Below are 20,282 nucleotides of genomic sequence, written 5' to 3' on the forward strand. Positions count from 1 at the left end.
TCTGTTTAAACAGTAGTAAAAAAACAGAGAGAGTGGCTTGTATGCACGTGATACAAGCTGTTACACTTCGCCCCACCTCTTTCATATTAGTTCTTCAGATTTATGGAAGCATGGCAAGTAGAAATTAAGAAAATGTTGATTGTTTCAAAGTAGATAACCAGTGACATAACTATAGTGATAGCTGAATAAACTGAAAGGGTTTATTTATTTTGCATTCTCCTGCATTTGATGGATAGCTTTCAATAGCTATGAAGTTATATTCTTTGGTGGCCAATAAGACTTAAGTTTGTTTATGACTGAGAAGTGTGGTATATAACTAAATGTAACTGTTATGGGATTTTACTTTCCGATATTATTAGATATCCGTTGTCTAATAAAATAACTGTAGCATATGCAAAAATATGAATACCGAAAACTGCGTTGGGATGACGCTTCGTTCAATGCTGGAAAATTACGAACTAGAGATTTCAGAAGGTAATTTATTAGTACTAAAATAAATACCATTGGTTTGGGTCTTACGTTGTTAAGTGGTTTTCTTCTATCCATTCTATTGTTTAAAAATATTCTACATGACTGTGTGATCTAATTTTCATAAGAATGGTTTAATTGTGAATTGAATTGTATTATTGTTATAAATATAAGTAGACTAACTTAAGTTGGGTACGTATGTATAATACTATTACTACTAGTAGTCCATATTGCATATTATTATTAATTTAAAATCAAATACAGCGACAATATTAAGCTTAGCAATAGGTAGGCTTAACGTTTTGCTACTACATCATTACAACTTGCTTCGTAAATGCTTTTACTGTAAGTTGTAATAAATGAACATTAACTTTGTTAAGGAAAAATAAAGCGCTTCTAATTCACAACTTTCAACCAAAACCGAAAAATAAACTAACAACACCAATGCAGAGGTTAACTCACGCCAGTATTCACCAGATATTCAAAAAGGTAAAGCTAATCCATTCAACATAAAATTGCAATACAATAATGGCTAGTCTCATTTTTAGTTTGTTGTCATTATTGGTATTAAGCAGTAAAAGGTAAACAAAATTTTGCAAGTTTCAGGTTATGTTACAATCTTGCATAGTTTTATCCTTTATAGGATAAATTTTATTTAATGATCTTTATTTAATGAGATCTTTATTCATTCATTAGTAGCTTTCTTTCTTAAGTAAACACTTTTGGTTAATACAAGTTATCTGAGTGGCTGATCCTAAATCCAAATGGGTATAAACTAAAATTAAGAGCAAAAGGGGTGTATGGGTAAAGGTTGGGGTGAGTGAGTGGTGGCTGAAGAGTTATAATGGGACACAAGATTCAGGAATTTCACTAGTAAAAGTTGGATTTCATTGTCAACATTTGTTTCCATAAAAACTAGTGCTCTGTAGTAATGGATTTTCATTTTAGATTTCATGGTATTGTGCATATACAAATAAATATATAGAGAGATGTGTTAGTATTTCATATTTTTCTTGTTATAATGGGTTTATTTAAATATATTGTTAAAATTATTAAAAATCTGGTCTACTTTAACTATAAAACATTGTCTTTTAATAATTCTCTAGTAACACAAGATGTTTCTTTTTTTATTTCTTTATTTTTATAATACAAAAATTAGCCACAGTGGTAGTGTTACAAAACTTGTACCAGAATATGTCTGTACCTATTTCAATATATTTTCATACAAAAAGTGTACTATGAAGATGTTTTTCCTGATAAAAAAGTCAGGGTCTATATAATGCCGTGTAAAGGGTATGTGCTACCTTAAATAAATTTACAACATTAAAAATAAAAACTTCAAATACTGCAACTGTTCTGGATTGTGAACAACCATAACACAAAACAACAAAAATTTAACACTGCACTAAATTGTTCAAACTAAAACTATTAAAAATGGAAATTGAAACCAGTCATTATCATTCATATATCTGTAAAGCTTTTGTTTAAACTTAACTCAAATTGAGTGCTTCCACAACATTTGGAAGCAACCCATTCCATAGGCCAACCACCCTATTTAAAAAAATAAAATTGTCTTAGCTGAATATGGCTTCTACCTTGCCCAAATCTATACTTGTCCTCCAGTTGTATAATTCTATAATCAAACATACCCTTAAAACTACTTCAGTACTCATTGCTATATTACACTTTTCTCTACATCTTAATTTGTTTCTTACATTTGATATATCCTGACCCTCACTACTGTCTAGTCTTAGTTTAAATCTACCCTTACAGTTGAGTTAACAGCCTTAACAAAGAAGCCAGCTCATACTATATCTGAATGTAAACCATCCATTCTAAAATGCTTTTTTCTTCCACTGAACCATTCCCTCAAGTCCAACACTAGCAAATCTACTCTTTCCTATATATAAACCTAAGCCTAGCATAAGCCCTACTGACCTACTTGTAATTTCATCTCCACAGTTAGTTCTTAGTAAGTGTCCCCAACACAATTAAGTTATAACGTGTTCTTTATCATTATCAACACCTTCAACTTACTGAGTGGCTCCTTTTCCCTCATCAATAGCTTCTACATGCACAGAAAAGTGCATCATTGCTTGCTCCTTTATTATATATTTTCCCTGTCAGTTATAACCTGTACTCCTTCCCCTGGATAGCTAATCTTATTTCTTTTTCCTCTATTTAGGACAGAAACTATTACGGTGATTCCCAACATAGGGACCATAAAAGTAAAACTGGGGGTTTGTAAAATAGTTTCTTTAATAAAATAATACACAAAAGGACACAGAATGTGGTCTGTGGAGATAAATTAATAAAATGGGTTCTTGGTGGTGAAATGTTGTTAACCACCCGACTATAATATCCACATACTTTCTCAAAGAGTCAGATATTACTAAAACCTCCTCCTCTGTCTCAATTGTTTTCCTACTCTCCAGTTCCTCATGCCAAGGGTTGATACCTTATAATATTACAACTGGTTACTTGGGCTTCAATCTTGTAAATATTACAACATTAGTGCTGATTACCAGGACCAGGCTTGTCAACCTCAAAATGTTAGTACTGATTACCTGGACTTCAGTATTGTCAACCTCACAAAGTTAGTACTGATTACCTGGACTTCAGTGTTGTCAACCTCACAAAGTTAGTACTGAGTACCTGGACTTCAGTGTTGTCAACCTCACAGTTAGTACTGATTACCAGGACCACAGTCTTGTCAACCTCACAAAGTTAGTACTGATTACCTGGACTTCAGTCTTGTCAACCTCACAAAGTTAGTACTGATTACCTGGACTTCAGTGTTGTCAACCTCACAAAGTTAGTACTGAGTACCTGGACTTCAGTGTTGTCAACCTCACAGTTAGTACTGATTACCAGGACCACAGTCTTGTCAACCTCACAAAGTTAGTACTGATTACCTGGACTTCAGTCTTGTCAACCTCACAAAGTTAGTACTGATTACCTGGACTTCAGTGTTGTCAACCTCACAAAGTTAGTACTGATTACCTGGACTTCAGTGTTGTCAACCTCACAAAGTTAGTACTGAGTACCTGGACTTCAGTGTTGTCAACCTCACAGTTAGTACTGATTACCAGGACCACAGTCTTGTCAACCTCACAAAGTTAGTACTGATTACCTGGACTTCAGTCTTGTCAACCTCACAAAGTTAGTACTGATTACCTGGACTTCAGTGTTGTCAACCTCACAAAGTTAGTACTGAGTACCTGGACTTCAGTGTTGTCAACCTCACAGTTAGTACTGATTACCAGGACCACAGTCTTGTCAACCTCACAAAGTTAGTACTGATTACCTGGACTTCAGTCTTGTCAACCTCACAAAGTTAGTACTGATTACCTGGACTTCAGTGTTGTCAACCTCAAAATGTTAGTACTGATTACCTGGACTTCAGTGTTGTCAACTTCACAAAGTTAGTACTGAGTACTAACTTTAACTATCTTTAACTTTTTAAATTCATAATATAGAGAACAAAAATTGTCTTTTAGATGGCAAAATCTCTCCGTACTTTGTCCATGTTGATTTCTCTGCATGGCTGTGTTATTTAATCTCTCTTGTGAAATGTCTTTATCAACATTAGTCTTGAAAATTATCTTTTGACACTTTTCACACTGACTGTTTCCTAGCATATGATGAATTTATGTGGGAACCTACTCAAAGCATGACTGAAGTTAAAAGGTTTTCGCATATTGGTAGATGTTACTCAACCCATCGAGGCAGTGCTCTGTTGATAATACTAAAATAATATAATTTTAGGGTGAATTTATAGACATTGATTATAAATCAAATAAATAATTATATTTCATTTACAGATGATAGCTAGACCTCACTTGAAATACTGTGTACATGTATATTCTCCTTGTATTGGTTTATTGAAACACTTTCTGGGATGACTGCTAGATTAATTCGAAGGTTAGAATGATTATCTTACTGGGATAGTCAAGGTCTCATGAACCTTTTTCTTAAGTAGTGATTTTATCAAAGTTGACAAGGTTGCCCATAATACGATAAAGATGTAAAATTTATTTGTGAAGCTCTGTTGCATTTTGAGGAAGATCAACATCAGGTCACTAAACTATAATTGTAGGTGCAGTTAGAATTGGATTTTGTGGAGATAGATTACCTTCAATATCATTTTGTGGAGGTTCCTGTAGGTATGGTTAAAGTTGCCTTCCTCCACTTACAAAACACCTTTTCTTGATTAGTAATACTCATCACTAGCTTTTCACTTCCTGCTTTTACATATCCACATGTAAATGATTATGTAGTATCTGCCCAACAATAGATATGCAACACAACCCTTATCATAACCAATGTCCTCTCCACGTTTGTATTTTTTTTAGTTCACATTTTTTTAATTGGGAAATGTTACCTTTTTTTCCAACTTTTTTACTTTTTCTTTTTTGCTTCACATTTGGAATTGTCACTCTGCACTTACAGTTTTGGGTAGTTACAAAAGCCACAGCTATTATGGCTGCTGCATATTTTCCAACTGTTACTACTATGTTGAGTACTCACTTATTGGCAGAGGACATGACAGCAGGAATGTTTTGTCATGCTTGTTCTTAGGGGTTCTGACAGGGAGGAAAAGAAATTAGAAAACGTGTTCCCCCCTCCTCTGAATATGCTTCCCAGTCACAAGTGTACTGGGGAATTTACCCAGACCTCCTTCACCTTTTGTGGAGTTAATTAATCAAGCTTGTACTGTCATATCCTTATCTCCTGCTTCTTGTGATTTTCAACATGCACTCCCTGTTGAAGAATTTATGAGCCAATATTTAGTGTTCCCTCCCTCACCTAATGTTGGGGTTCATCTTCAGTGTCAGGGGTTAGTATGCCTCATCTGCCTTGTACATCTAAAGATTATACTTATGTATTTCATAGATCTTTCTTCCCTTATCTTAATTCACAACATGTAGAATCTCTCGCTACATTGTGGGGATTGAACCCAAATGCAGCAGTAATTTCTTCCACCTTCAGTTTTCCATATCAGCTTGATGTTATTCAAATTCTGCATCCATTATTGACTATGCACTGCTGGCTCAGGCAATTAATTTGTCTTCTGAAGGAGTTTTAGATGATGTTTAATGTCTTCTGTTTACTATAATTGCATATCTTATTTTTTTTAGCCTTGGTTCTTGAGACGTGGCTGATATGCTCTTAGAACCTTCTAGGTTTTGATTCCATTCTTTCTCAAGTGAATTTATTTGCTAATTTTCTACATAATTTGCACATGGCACCTTTTTTATGTGAAGAGATATTTGGGGATTTTTTCAACTCATTGGTAGTCCAAGTTGAGTCCAATCATCTGCATAATTCCTCATTCACATTAGCTTCCCATTAATTCCAAGCTCCTCCTGCTGTTTCTGTGGCCCACCTCCATCCTCTTGACCAATGGAGTCTCATCTAGGATCCTTTAGAATCTACTATTACCCAGCCTACCCAACTCAGGCCAATTTTGCTTGGTGTTTGGATTGGACCAGTACTAACATTAAGTTTCTCTTCCACTTCATTGACCTGATTGTCATCTTTTTACAAATTCTTCCATTTTGGGTTAGGTGCACATCTTCATACTTAAGAAGTTTCAAGTCATTGGGCACTGGCCAGATTGTCCCTACATATCAACATCTTGGAGTTGCTAGTAGTTCATCATACTCTGCTTCACTTTTTATTGGTTGTTTGGGGGTTCAGTGATTGTCCACTCTGAAAATTCCACAGTAATGTCTTATATCACTAGGCAAGTGGGTAACCAATCACAAGATTGTTAGCATATCATTATCCATCCATTCCTAACCTCCAGCTTCATGTGTGGCTGTTGTCTGGTACCTTGCCAGAGAATCCAGATGTGTTGCCTCATTGATCACTTGGCCTGTACGTCCTTCCTCCTTGTCGTATCCCCTCAGTGTGGATTCCTGAACATGGTGAGGGGACCTCCCAGAGAAGGTTTTGTTCTTTTAGTTTACCTCCTCTGGGATCTAAACATCCACCCATGTGTTTGCAATGAGTGGTAACCTGTGAAGGGGAGGAGAGCATCCTGGTGGTTGAGGGGTCCAACCCTAACTCCACTTTGGCCTTGAATTCCTGTAGACAGTCGACCTTGGGGTGGACCCCTTGGGTCAACCGGCTGGTCCACTCAGGCTATGGTCAACCAAATACCTGTGTTTGATGTTCTGTGTTGTGGACATTATATCTGATGCTGGTGTTTGGGTATAGTGCTCACAAAACTCTGGCATTGCTGCAGTGTCCTTGTTTGACATTGTAGTGTGTCCCCTCATAGGGCTCCAAGGTGGATTGGGTCAGTTGGCACTGAAATTTCCCTCTCTTTATTATGGATATTCCAATTAAAAATCTTAATAAAATAGTGAAAAAACAGTCTATAGGTAAACAACCATGTCTTGAAGATTCTGAGCAGCAATCCTCACCATCTGTACCACACGTTGTACCTCATTTTCTTATATTGCATTCACTTTTAGACAAACCTTTAGGGCAAATGCCTCCCTTTTTCATTCAGAAGGGATGAGAGGGACTTGCTGGCTCTCCAAAGTCAGTAAAGAAGATTCGATCTGTGACATATTGGTAGAAACATCTACATCCCAACACTGTGAACTCCACTTGCATTCAAAGGTAATTGAAGACATACCAATTGAGGTTACATCTCATGCAACTTGGAATTCATCACGAGGAATTATTGTTGAGAGGGATTTGAAGAACATCCCAGAGTCAGAGAGTCTCACTACTTTCTCTACCCAAGGAGTTTTTTGCAGTGAAATGTATATCCACTCGCAAAGATGGAATTATGGTGCCGACCAATGTCCTCATTCTCACATTTACGTCACCATATCTGCCTGCCACCATAAAGGTAAGTTATCTTAATTGCAGAATACAGATATATATTCCAAACCCTGTCCGATGTTTTCAGTGTTAATGGTTCGGTCACTCGAAGACATCATGTCATGGTTCCTTGATGTGTGCTTGTTACAGTGGCAAGGACCATGATGCCTATCAGTGTGACTCAGACCCTCATTGCATCAATTGCAATGGCTCTCACATATCCTACTTTCATTCTTGCCCTAAGTGGTTGGAAGAAAAGGAGGTGCAGCATTTGAAAATGATACATAACTTTACTTATCTTGAGGCTCGAAAATTGCTGTCCGCCACCTCATCTCGGACGTATGCTGCAGCACTTTGTTTCAAAACTACAGTGGGAGTGCAAACAATCTGTGCCTCCAAAAGAATTGTTCTCTGAACAAATGAAAAGTCTTTGGATCTCCATGGTTAAAAAAGTTGATGAATCAACTTCAACACCTATCTGTGTCCCTTACATACATTCCACCAAACCCAAAGATCCACATCCTTTAATTCCAGGTACAGGCATTTCCTTGGATACATCATCATCTCCCACCCCAAGATGCAAAACAATCATTCGTTCATGTCCTCAGTCTCTGGAATCCCCTTCCAACAGCAAAGATCTTCTCAATCGACCCAGGCCAGGATTCATGGAGGTCAATAGATCTCTGTCAAATAAGGATAGTAATGAAAATAATGTGGTCATAAACAGAAGGATTCTCCACCCAATTCACCTACATGTAAATAAAAATGGCCATCCTGATACAATGAAACTGTCGAGGTTTACGTTCTAATCTGGATGACATCAAAATACTGATTGCTTCCTACCATCCTGTATGTCTTTCCTTACAAAAAACATTTCTGAAATCTGCCAATACAGTCACCTTTTGGTGGTTTTCTTTATACAGAAATGACAGGCTGTGTGATGGATGAGTGCATGGAGGGGAGGCACTGTTGATTCATCAGCATGTGCCCACCTTGTCCTTGCCACTTGACATACCCTTGGAGGCTGTAGCCATCTGTGTTTCCTTGGGTCATACCATTTCTGTTTGTTCTCTCTACCACTTGTCTGGAGAGATATATGATCAATTAGACCTTGATGCTCTCATTGAACAGTTGCTGTCTCCCATTTTCATTCTGGTGGACTTTCATTGACATCATCCCCTCTGGGGAAGTGCTGATATTGATAGTTGGGGTTGCTATGCAGAGCATATGCTCTCACAACCTTTCTCTTATCAGTATTGGTTCTTCTACTTATTTCCATGCACCTAGTCAGTCCTTTAATGCTATTGATCTCTCAGTTTGCTCCCCTTTATTATTTTCCTATTTTTCATAGAGGGTTGACAATAGTCCATGAGGCAGTGACCATATTCCTATAATTTTGAGAGATGCCACCAGACCCGCGTGCCATGATGGAAGCTGGATCAGGCAAACTGGCCCTCTTTCACTGCTCTCACAGAACTTGATCCTGCCATCATCTGTAAGCCATCAATAGATGACTGTGTGGCAGCAGTAACTGACTGTATTGTACAAGCAGCTGCTCAATGTATTTCTAAAACCTTGACACGTTTTCTACTATATCCTAGTCCATGATGGAATCCTGCCTGCCACATGGCAAGGAAGGTTCAAAAACAAGCCTGGGATACTTGCTGGAGATATCCCACAATCTCAAACCTCATAGCTTTCCAGTTCACAACCAGCATATCTTCTACCACCAATTCCAAAGTCATTTGGGACAATATTTGAAAGGTCAGCAGGCAGTATAATTTTGTCTCTTTCTATCTTGCTCTCTGATGCCAGGAAGTAGCTGATACCCAGAGCATCACCGATACTCTAGGTGAAAGCTTTTGCCAGGTATCTAGCATTTCTGCTTTTTCTTCCATCTTCTTAGCCATCAAGAATCAGGCAGAGCAACCATCTCTTTCCTTTTGAGCTGATTGTCTCTGTGACTATTATCGTCCCTTTACACTGGTGGAACTCAAACTGGCAGTACATCGGTAAGACCTGATGATATACACTATGACATGCTGTGCCATCTACCTCTTACTTTTCTTGCTATTCTTCTCATTATTTTTAATCAGATCTGGCAGGAGAATGTTCTTCCTGATGTCTGGTGCCAGGCTAATATCCTACCTTTTTCTAAGCCTGGAAAGGATCCCAAGATTCTTTCAAACTACCGTTCAATTGCTTTGAAGAGCTGTCTCTGGTTAATGCTTGTCTTGTTTGGTTCTTTGAATCAAACAACCTTCTCTCGCCCACCCATTGTGGGTTCCGACGACAGTGCTCCACCATGGACCACCTGATTCGACTTGAAACGTCATTCAGAGAAGCCTTTCTCAAATAACAACATCTTGTGTCAATATTCTTTGACATTGAGAAGGCTTATGATACAACATGGAGGTATGGCATTTTGTGAGACCTCCACATATATGGGTTACATGGCCATTTACCCATTTTTATTAAATTATTTTTAATGAACAGAAGATTCCAAGTTCTTGTGAATTCGACACTTTTCCATTCTTTTCTACAGAAACTTGGAGACCCTCAGGACTGTATCATGTGTGTCACACTTTTCAGTATAAAAATTAATGCCATCACTGAACAACTCCCTCTCGCTGTTGCAAACGGGCTCTATTTCGACGACTTTCACATCTCATGTCAGTTGTTGAACATGAGGTATACTGAGCAGCAGCTACAGAATGCCCTCAATTATTTACTGAAGTGGATCACAGCAAACGGCTCTACCTTCTCTCTCTCTAAACCTGTTTGCATACACTTTTACTGCCAATGGGTTATTCATCCTGATCCTGAACTCCGTATCAGTGAAGTTGTGCTGCCTGTGGTCTCTGAGACAAAGTTCTTGGAGTTTATCTTTGACCATAAGCTGACCTTTATACCAAACATCAAGCAACTACAAGTCAATTGTACAAGAGCACTGACTATTCTCCGTGTCCTCTTTTCTACCACATGGGGAGTGGATCAACGTTCTGTGCTAAAGATATATCGTGCTCTTATTCAATTGAAACTCGACTATGGATCACTGGTCTATGGCTCTCCCAGATCATCAACCTTAAAGATGCTAGATCCTATTCATCATCAAGGACTTCAGCTCTACACTGGGGCTTTCTGCACCTCCCCAGTTTAGAGCTTTACACATAGAATCTCATGAACCTTTTTTGCACCTCTGCCGTTTGCAACTGTCTTTACTGTATGCTTCGAAACTTTGTTCCTTACCAAAGCATCCCACCTTGGGTTGTGTTTTCCTTCCTCAGTGGGCCATGCTTTTTCAGAACAGACGGTCTGCCATTGCTCCTTATTGCCTTCATATCCAGGCAAAGTTGGATGAATTGGGTCTGTCTTTGGATAACATTGCTGTATTCACTGGTCAGCCCATCCCACCATGGCTTCTTACAGTCTCCAATTGTAACCTATCTTTAAGTCATCTGAGAAAATCAGACACTCCTGATTGGAAATACTTCTGTTATTTGCTGAACATCTTTCGAACCATCCTTCCATTCCAATTTATATAGATGGTTCAAAATCACGTGACTGTGTGGGCTCTACCATGGTTTGTTGTGGTTTGGTGGCTATGCACAGAATCTTTTCTACAGCTTCTATGTTTGCTGTTAAACTGTATGCTATTTCTCTTGCCCTGGATCACATAGAAGCTAAGCAGTACTCAAACTGCACTATTTATACTGACTCACTTAGTTCTCTACTTGCCCTGGAATCACTTTATGTTGGCTCACACTGTTCTCACCAATATTCAAAACCAACTGGCCCATCTCTCTTTAACATATTTCTTTCCAGTTTTTTGGATACCGGGTCATGTTGGTATTTGCAGGAACGAGCTTGCCGACACTGCAGCTAAGTCTATCTGCACTAGTACTATCACTGCTGTTCTAGTCCCATACATGGACTATGATTCTTTATTCAAGGCTCGGCTTTTTACCAGCTGAGAGTCGACTTGGAGTAAGCAACACGAAAACAAGCTTTTCCAAATAAAATCCTATATTAGACTTTGGCTGTCTAGCTTCCATAAGGATCAGAAAGAGGAAGTTGTTCTAACTAAACTACATATTGTCACAGTTTTTTAACTCATCATTTTCTTTTATTTGGAAGTGATGCACCAGTGTGTAGTTTGTGTAACACTCAGATCATAATTAGCCACATTTTACTTTCTTGTCATTGTTACAACTCTTAACGATGGCACCATTTTAAACATGTTCTGTCCCAAGGTTAGACAGTGTTATTGGTGATGGTGACAGTATCCACCTTGATAATGTTTTTCGTTTTTTAAAGGCCATTAATCTTTTTAATGCCATTTAAGTTTTTTAATTTATACATTACACTTTTTTAATGTGGCTTCCTTTTAAAGATCACAGTTTGATTTGAAATTAGAAACTGGACATAACATTAAATAACTCAAAACCAGGACTGGAAATTCTAACTTCAGGTGATCAATGCTGCTGATTGAACTATCTGTTAGTCATCCTGGTGAGTTATTATAATTTTGCTACACGTTTATTTAAAACCTTTTTATTACTTTCCTTTTTGAAAATGACCTTTAATGTCAAATAACTCTGAACCAGGATTGGAAAGGTCAACTTCAGGTGACTGACAGTAGTGTTTTTTGTACTTACCTGTTTGTCTTCCTGGCGAGTTTTGATTATTACAGTTATGCTACAGAAAGTCCTTTATAATTTGAATTACTGTAGATTTTCTCTTGACGTTGTAGACTAGATGTAAATGTTGGTTTTATGCTATTTATGTTGTTTTTAAACTTTGTTTTGTTTTACCTTAATTTTCTTTTATGAATTTTACTGAATATACTTTTAACTTTTACTGGATGTTAGGCACAGAAAGCCTAGCTGCTTTGTGCCATAAAACACAAAATTAACCAACCAACTAACCTTGTCATTTTTTCAGTGTAAATGGTATACTTTTTACTGCTGGTTACTCTGTTAATGGTATCATCTGTCAAAACCTTTCCGATCATGGTTGATTGCTTTTTTTAACTTGTCTCTTTTATATGGGAGTGCCAATTTCCTTGGTTGACTTTGTCTTAGTCTTCCTGTCTCTTGTGTTGTCATTATTTTATTTCTTTTCCTGTTTCCTTCCTCACTGCCTTATGTCTCTCCTGGAATCTCAGTGTGTGTCTCACTTGTTCTCTGTTTATACCTTTGTCCTCATGTTCTTTCCTTAAAATTCCTATTCCTATTATTATTGGCTTGTGGTTAATGGTGACGTGAGATCTTTGTGATTGATGCTTGCTATGTGTTGTTCCATAATTCCTGTGTTCTCCTTTTTTCTCACCATTCATTTTTCTCCAGACTTTTACTGCTAGGAAAAGTAATTCTACTTTTTCTACTATTTTATTATACACCCTTTCCTACATTTATGACTGATTTTAACTGTTTCCTGTGTCCAGTCCAAGGCTTTTCTGTGGTATCTCACTTGTACTGCTTCCTTCAGGGCTTCCCCTAACCATTTGATTATTCCACAGAATCCTTATGTCTTAGGACCTCTCTCCCATTACTTTACAAGTTGAATTGACCAGTTAATTATTCTGGTTTATTCTTCCATTTTTCCTGAGTGTCACATTTTTAGTGTCACAGATTTTAACAAATCTGTTACTTTACCATATCCCTGTCTACCAATTTTCATCTTCTTTTGGAGGTCATTGTCTGGGTTGGAATGAAGACTGTACTTCATGCCCTTGTTTCACATTTGAAACAAGGGTATGAGATTGCTGCCCATCTTTGATGCACCATGGCATTGAAACTCTTCCTATCACAGACTTGATGTACAATTTTAAATGCTGCTCAGAGTTGGTTGATGAATTCTGTCGATGTGGTAGATCTACCTTTCAGAATAATGTTTTGAAGTCACCCATTGTACTCTCTCTGATGATGTGGTCTTCTTAACTCTCCAATGCATTTTTACTTCCTTTCTCCGTTTTTCCTAGTGAAGTATGAGAGTCTTTGCAACTTAACAGTTCCTAGCATCTAGGCTGGTGGACCATGGAGGCCTGTTCTTTCCTGCATGATGCATCTTACCACTTATTTGAGAGTAGCATAGTGGCATTATGCAGATGTTGGATATGTTCCTCATATTGTTTTTAATCTGCATTATGTATTAAGACAGTGGTCTTTTATGTTTTGGCTTGTCCTCTCTACTTATTTATAAGCTAACATGCAGGAGCATGTTAGCATATTTCACTGTTACTTAGATACAGTCTGCCATATGGGATATTTGTAATTTAGACAGCCTTTTTGATGTATTTACTGAATGAACATATTTGCATATTTTATTGTTTCCTTGATACAACCTGCCATGAGACATTTGTATATATTTTTGATCCAAATAAACTTTCTAACACATCTGAACAAATATGTTAGCATATTTTGTTGTTATCTAAATATCACAACAAATTTTGAACACAATGCATTTACAAAAAAAAAAAGAAAATCATCATAATTGGTGCTTTATATGTGAATAATGAAAAATTAATGTAAACATACAGTTAATTTCTAACTGAGGAAACTTTTTTTTTTCTGTGATTGTTTTTTTGTGTGAATAACATAAACAGAGAAACAGCAAAGGTTAACTATTGGATTAAAATGGCACATTTAAAACTGATCTTCAGAGGTGGAGTGATTCCATAAATTCCTTTCACCGAAAAATAAATTATTCTTTAAAAGCTTCAAAACCTTTATTAGCATTGATGACAGTTACCCTAAAACTTTGAAAAACATTATGTGAGGAGTAATTCATCTTAAGACTCCTAAGGCACCATGAGGTTCCTGATACAGTCATTTTTTTATTTGAAGGAAACAGTCTTTAGATCATATGAGAAGACAATAGTGTGGCCTATTATTTTCTTGTCAGTTGTTTTAGATCATGTGAGAAGACTATAGTGTGGCATATTTGTTTGATATTAGTTGTTAAGTGTTAGAGGTAATGTTGTAATGTATTTGCAAAGTTTGCAATTCATTATTTTTAGTATGTTTTTCATGCCTAACAGTTTGAGGATTTTTAATTAGGCTTTGGTCACTTGGTTGTGAATAATCTTCTTGATGTATGCCATGACTCTCAGCTTGTTAGAAAATATTAATGAGACCTCAGCCATACATATTATTAATGTACATCTTGACTTTCTACGAGGCTTTAATAAGGTTTACCACAGAAGACTATTTAGTGTTAAGGATGTTTGTGAGATTGATAGAAGAATAAGATGTACATAGAAAATGGCAGAAAACAGAAAAGAATAACAGTACTTTGGTGATTCAGAGGACGTGAGTGATGTTCCTTAGTTGCCTATTTGTATTAATGATATGGCTGGGTTTTTTTTAAAAGAAATTCTAGTAAAAAGGTTCTGGAGAAATAATTCAATTGATTCTTATCTTGAAAATCTTAAAGAATTGGCCTGATTGTGGAAGGTGACTTTTAATACTGGGTATCCTTGTAAGTGTTGAAAAACACCCAAACAACAAGAGTATTTAGCTGCAATGAAAAGAGTAAATTGGTTTATGGGTTTATTCATAGAAGTTTTGAATTTAAGTATAAGACAGTTCTTGTAGTCTTGTATAGCAATTTGATGTTAGAGTACTGTATAAAGTGCCAGTGGCTTCTTTATTGGAATTTTGACACATTTGTCTTTTAGAAAGAAATGTTAACACACAGATAGATAGTTTAATTGTAGGCATGAGTTTCTAAAGTAGAAAGGTATTCTAAAATGTATTTTAGACAGATATGTTCACATATTTGATTCTTAAAGTTGCTGATATATTTGTATGTTTGCTAAAAGGATGTGCTTTAATACATAAATTCTCTTATTCAAAAGTTATTCTTACACACACTTGCACATTTGTCTCTTAGAAAAACATTGGCTTACTTCTAAATGAGGAATGGCAGTAGTTTCTGTTATCAAGAACCCGAAAAAGAAATTCTATTTCCTTGATAATTTAGTATCTCTTCAACTTTGTTACAAACATAAAGTTCAACCAAATGGCTGGTTAACAGCCTAAACAATGCAATGATTACTTGTTAATAGAGTCAAAAATCATTTCTAACTGTATCCTTTTTTCTCTGTATATCTGGTGCAAATTGATCTAAAACTTTGGAGAACATTAAATATTTTAAGCCACATGACATCAAACCTTCCTCTGATCAAATCAAAGTGATGGATGATGTTTTTTGGACCTTAAACTTGCTTTAAGTAACAAATAAAGATCTTGTAAGTATTCTGTTACACAGAGATATTTTCTAGATAGGTGCACATGTACACAATTTTTTCACTCTTGCACATATTTTTTACATCTTCTATAAGTATGTATTTTCTCTCTTCTGTACTTGTGCACAATTTTATTGGCACATGTGTTTTTATAATATTGTTATCTACCTGACAAATAGATTGGCTTAAGGCCCATATTTCTCTTTTTTGTAAAAGTTATAAAAGTGGTTAGGAACTATTAATAGATATCTTAACTAAAGAAACTAATATAATGAACATTTAGATCTGGAACCAATTATATCTTTACATTTTTCAATTCAGGAAAATCTGAAAAGAAAGAAAATAATGATGAATTGGAATTCATTGGTTCATCAGCTTTCTTGGGTCCCACACTGTGGGACAAAACACTTTCAGACTTTAAATTGGAGTATATGGACCTGGATGAATTTCTGCAGGAGAACGGAATTCCACCCAGCTTATCAGTTAAAACTAGTTCTCAGAGTTCAAGTCCTGCAACTAGCCCTTCCTGTAACTTAAGTCACTCTTGTTTTCCAACAAGTGAGTATGTGTACATTAAGACAGAGAATTAGAAATAAGCTTTACATGCTCAATATGTTTTTTTTTATGTTCATCGTAATATCTAGTTTAACTTTCAATTAAATATAAACAATTGATGTATGTGTGTGAAAAAAATGCTTCTCTAATTAGTTTTTCACATACCACTTTGTTAAATATAATGGCATTTTAAAATAATTCCAGTAAATTCAATTCTAATAATGAAACTTAAAATCAAAGTGTTTGAAAATTATATTTTAAAATCAGAAGTAATGTATTATTTCAAGCATGATCTATTGTGTTGTTTTTTTAATATCAGAAGTAATTATTATTTCAAGCATGATCTATTGTGTTGTTCTTTTAATATCAGAAGTAATTATTATTTCAAGCATGATCTATTGTGTTGTTCTTTTAATATCAGAAGTAATGTATTATTTCAAGCATGATATATTGTGTAGTTTATAATATCAGAAGTAATGTATTATTTCATACATCATCTGTTGTGTTTAATATCGTAAGTAATGCATTATTTCATACATCATCTGTTGTGTTGTTTTATAACATGATGATAATCAATGCATTATTTTGTACATCATCTGTTTTGTTTATAATATGATAGGTAATGCATTATTTCACACATGATCTATTGTGTTGTTTTATTACATAATGATAAGTAATGTATTATTTCATACATCATCTATTGTGTTATAAAACAACATGATGATAAGTAATATATTATTTCATATATCTATTGTGTTATAAAACATGATGATAAGTAGTGTATTATTTCATACATCATGATGATAATCAATGCATTATTTTGTACATCATCTGTTTTGTTTATAATATGATAGGTAATGCATTATTTCACACATGATCTATTGTGTTGTTTTATTACATAATGATAAGTAATGTATTATTTCATACATCATCTATTGTGTTATAAAACAACATGATGATAAGTAATGTATTATTTCATATATCTATTGTGTTATAAAACATGATGATAAGTAGTGTATTATTTCATACATCTGTTGTGTTGTTTTATAATATGATGATAAGTAAAGTATTATAATATGATAAATAATGTAGTATAATATGATAAGTAATGTAATAAGATAAGTAATGTGTTATAATATGATAAGTAATGTTTTGTTATATGATAAGTAATGTATTATTTTATCTGCTATTTTAATTTTTATAATCGATTTAGAATGTTTTACATTACCTACTTCTTCGTGCCAAGAGAGTCATGGGGGAGATCACCCAACTTCATCATCAGATCAAGAAACTCATCTGGAGGAACCCCAAGCTTCTCCAGTGGTCCAAATAAACTGCACCTCTCATTTGGATTGTAACTTCTCCCCAAAAGATTTAGCACTTGTGCCTGTTCCAGGTCAAAGTGACTTTGACCCTTCTCGACACAGTTTTCTGACGAGGAACTAAGGCCACAACCAATGCTTAAAAATCCAAAAGCATTTAGTGCCTAATGATTTAAAGGATGAAAGGTACTGGGCTCGGCGCTCCAAGAATAATGTTGCTGCCAAAAGATCTCGTGAAGCTCGTAGAATAAAAGAAAACCAGATTGTTCTTCGTGCTTCATTCTTAGAAAAGGAAAATGCAGCACTGAAGGAAGAAGTTAGCAGGTTGAAAGATGAAAATCTGATGCTATTAGAATGTTTAAAAAAGTATGAAATGATTTAATTCTTTTGTTTAGGGATTAATAACAATGGAAAGAAAGTATAACAGTGGTTCATAAGTATAACAGTGGTTCATAAGTATAACAGTGGTTCATCAGTATAACAGTGGTTCATCAGTATACTTGTTTCAAAATATCTTGTCCTCTTCTAGCATCTTAACATTAAAACTATTGTATTTGATGCAGCATTAAACCTGGCAACTATATAGCTCTTTATATGTTATACTGGCAGATCGTAGTCATGTTGGTAGAAGTATTTTCCTTCCTATCTGCAACATATTAATGAGAAGATAAAAGTGTAAATATCTTTGTTAAATCTGTTTGTTCAACATATTAATGAGAAGATAAAAGTGTAAATATCTTTGTTAAATCTGTTTGTTCAACATATTAATGAGAAGATAAAAGTGTAAATATCTTTGTTAAATCTGTTTGTTCAACATATTAATGAGAAGATAAAAGTGTAAATATCTTTAAATCTGTTTGTTCAACATGTTAATGAGAAGATAAAAGTGTAAATATCTTTGTTAAATCTGTTTGTTCAACATATTAATGAGAAGATAAAAGTGTAAATATCTTTGTTAAATCTGTTTGTTCAACATATTAATGAGAAGATAAAAGTGTAAATATCTTTAAATCTGTTTGTTCAACATGTTAATGAGAAGATAAAAGTGTAAATATCTTTAAATCTGTTTGTTCAACATATTAATGAGAAGATAAAAGTGTAAATATCTTTAAATCTGTTTGTTCAACATGTTAATGAGAAGATAAAAGTGTAAATATCTTTAAATCTGTTTGTTCAACATGTTAATGAGAAGATAAAAGTGTAAATAACTTTGTTAAATCTGTTTGTTCAACATGTTAATGAGAAGATAAAAGTGTAAATATCTTTGTTAAATCTGTTTGTTCAACATATTAATGAGAAGATAAAAGTGTAAATATCTTTGTTAAATCTGTTTGTTCAACATATTAATGAGAAGATAAAAGTGTAAATATCTTTGTTAAATCTGTTTGTTCAACATATTAATGAGAAGATAAAAGTGTAAATATCTTTAAATCTGTTTGTTCAACATGTTAATGAGAAGATAAAAGTGTAAATAACTTTGTTAAATCTGTTTGTTCAACATATTAATGAGAAGATAAAAGTGTAAATATCTCTGTTAAATCTGTTTGTTCAACATATTAATGAGAAGATAAAAGTGTAAATATCTTTAAATCTGTTTGTTCAACATGTTAATGAGAAGATAAAAGTGTAAATATCTTTGTTAAATCTGTTTGTTCAACATATTAATGAGAAGATAAAAGTGTAAATATCTTTGTTAAATCTTTTTGTTCAACATATTAATGAGAAGATAAAAGTGTAAATATCTTTGTTAAATCTGTTTGTTCAACATATTAATGAGAAGATAAAAGTGTAAATATCTTTAAATCTGTTTGTTCAACATGTTAATGAGAAGATAAAAGTGTAAATATCTTTAAATCTGTTTGTTCAACATATTAATGAGAAGATAAAAGTGTAAATATCTTTAAATCTGTTTGTTCAACATATTAATGAGAAGATAAAAGTGTAAATATCTTTAAATCTGTTTGTTCAACATATTAATGAGAAGATAAAAGTGTAAATATCTTTAAATCTGTTTGTTCAACATATTAATGAGAAGATAAAAGTGTAAATATCTTTGTTAAATCTGTTTGTTCAACATATTAATGAGAAGATAAAAGTGTAAATATCTTTAAATCTGTTTGTTCAACATATTAATGAGAAGATGAAAGTGTAAATAACTTTGTTAAATATATTTGTTTATTACTTTTTTTAGAGTGACTTTCATCAACTTTGATACTTTTTAAGTTTTGGTTTTAGTTTCTATTAAACTTGAGTGTATAACATAATTTACATGTATATCAAGTGATATTTTTTGCACATGTTTTTCTGATTTTTGTTAGATTCTTAAAATGGGCATTTAGGTTTTTGAAGAGTATATATATTTGTTTACCCTTAGAATTTGGGAGTAATTGTAGAAATAAACCTAATTTATGAAAACATTTGTTTTATAAGTTCTGTAGAGAACATTTTTTGTGATTGTGTTTAATATATTTAGTAATAAATATAGAATTTTCATCTTTTCAAACCACAATGAACATTTTTATTCAAGCAGGCAGTATTTGATGTGCCAGTTTAATAACCAATCTTTGATTGTGTTAATTAGTTGGACATGACATGTGATTTTATTGTAGAAGTTATTATTCTGTGTAATATTTGTGAAGTTGTAGGCATAACACAAAAAGGCTTAAATATCTGTGCTCTTAACTCTGTACAAGCCCTCATATCATAGGTCTGTACAAACATACACTTTAAAATTATCAATGCCATACAGCAACACTTGAATACAAAACTGTCAATTAAAAAGTATAGTGATAGAAGAATGTTTGTAAGGTATTGTTGTACTGACACATTTGCGACTTTACTAA

The 20,282-nt window shown here is 34.3% G+C and overlaps 1 protein-coding gene across 1 annotated transcript; it reads left to right on the plus strand.

Annotated features, from left to right (window-relative positions):
* The first annotated feature begins 17 nt into the window (after window positions 1-17).
* Window positions 18-18,425, plus strand: LOC143245396 (hepatic leukemia factor-like). The gene is given in 5 exon segments (XM_076491690.1): window positions 18-474; window positions 15,884-16,120; window positions 17,331-17,537; window positions 17,540-17,585; window positions 17,587-18,425. Coding segments are annotated over 5 exon segments (798 nt in total). The 5' UTR covers window positions 18-401; the 3' UTR covers window positions 17,822-18,425.
* The last annotated feature ends 1,857 nt before the right edge of the window (window positions 18,426-20,282 follow it).

The sequence above is a fragment of the Tachypleus tridentatus genome, chromosome 2 (genome assembly GCF_004210375.1).
Source record: "Tachypleus tridentatus isolate NWPU-2018 chromosome 2, ASM421037v1, whole genome shotgun sequence".
NCBI classification, from domain to species: domain Eukaryota; kingdom Metazoa; phylum Arthropoda; class Merostomata; order Xiphosura; family Limulidae; genus Tachypleus; species Tachypleus tridentatus.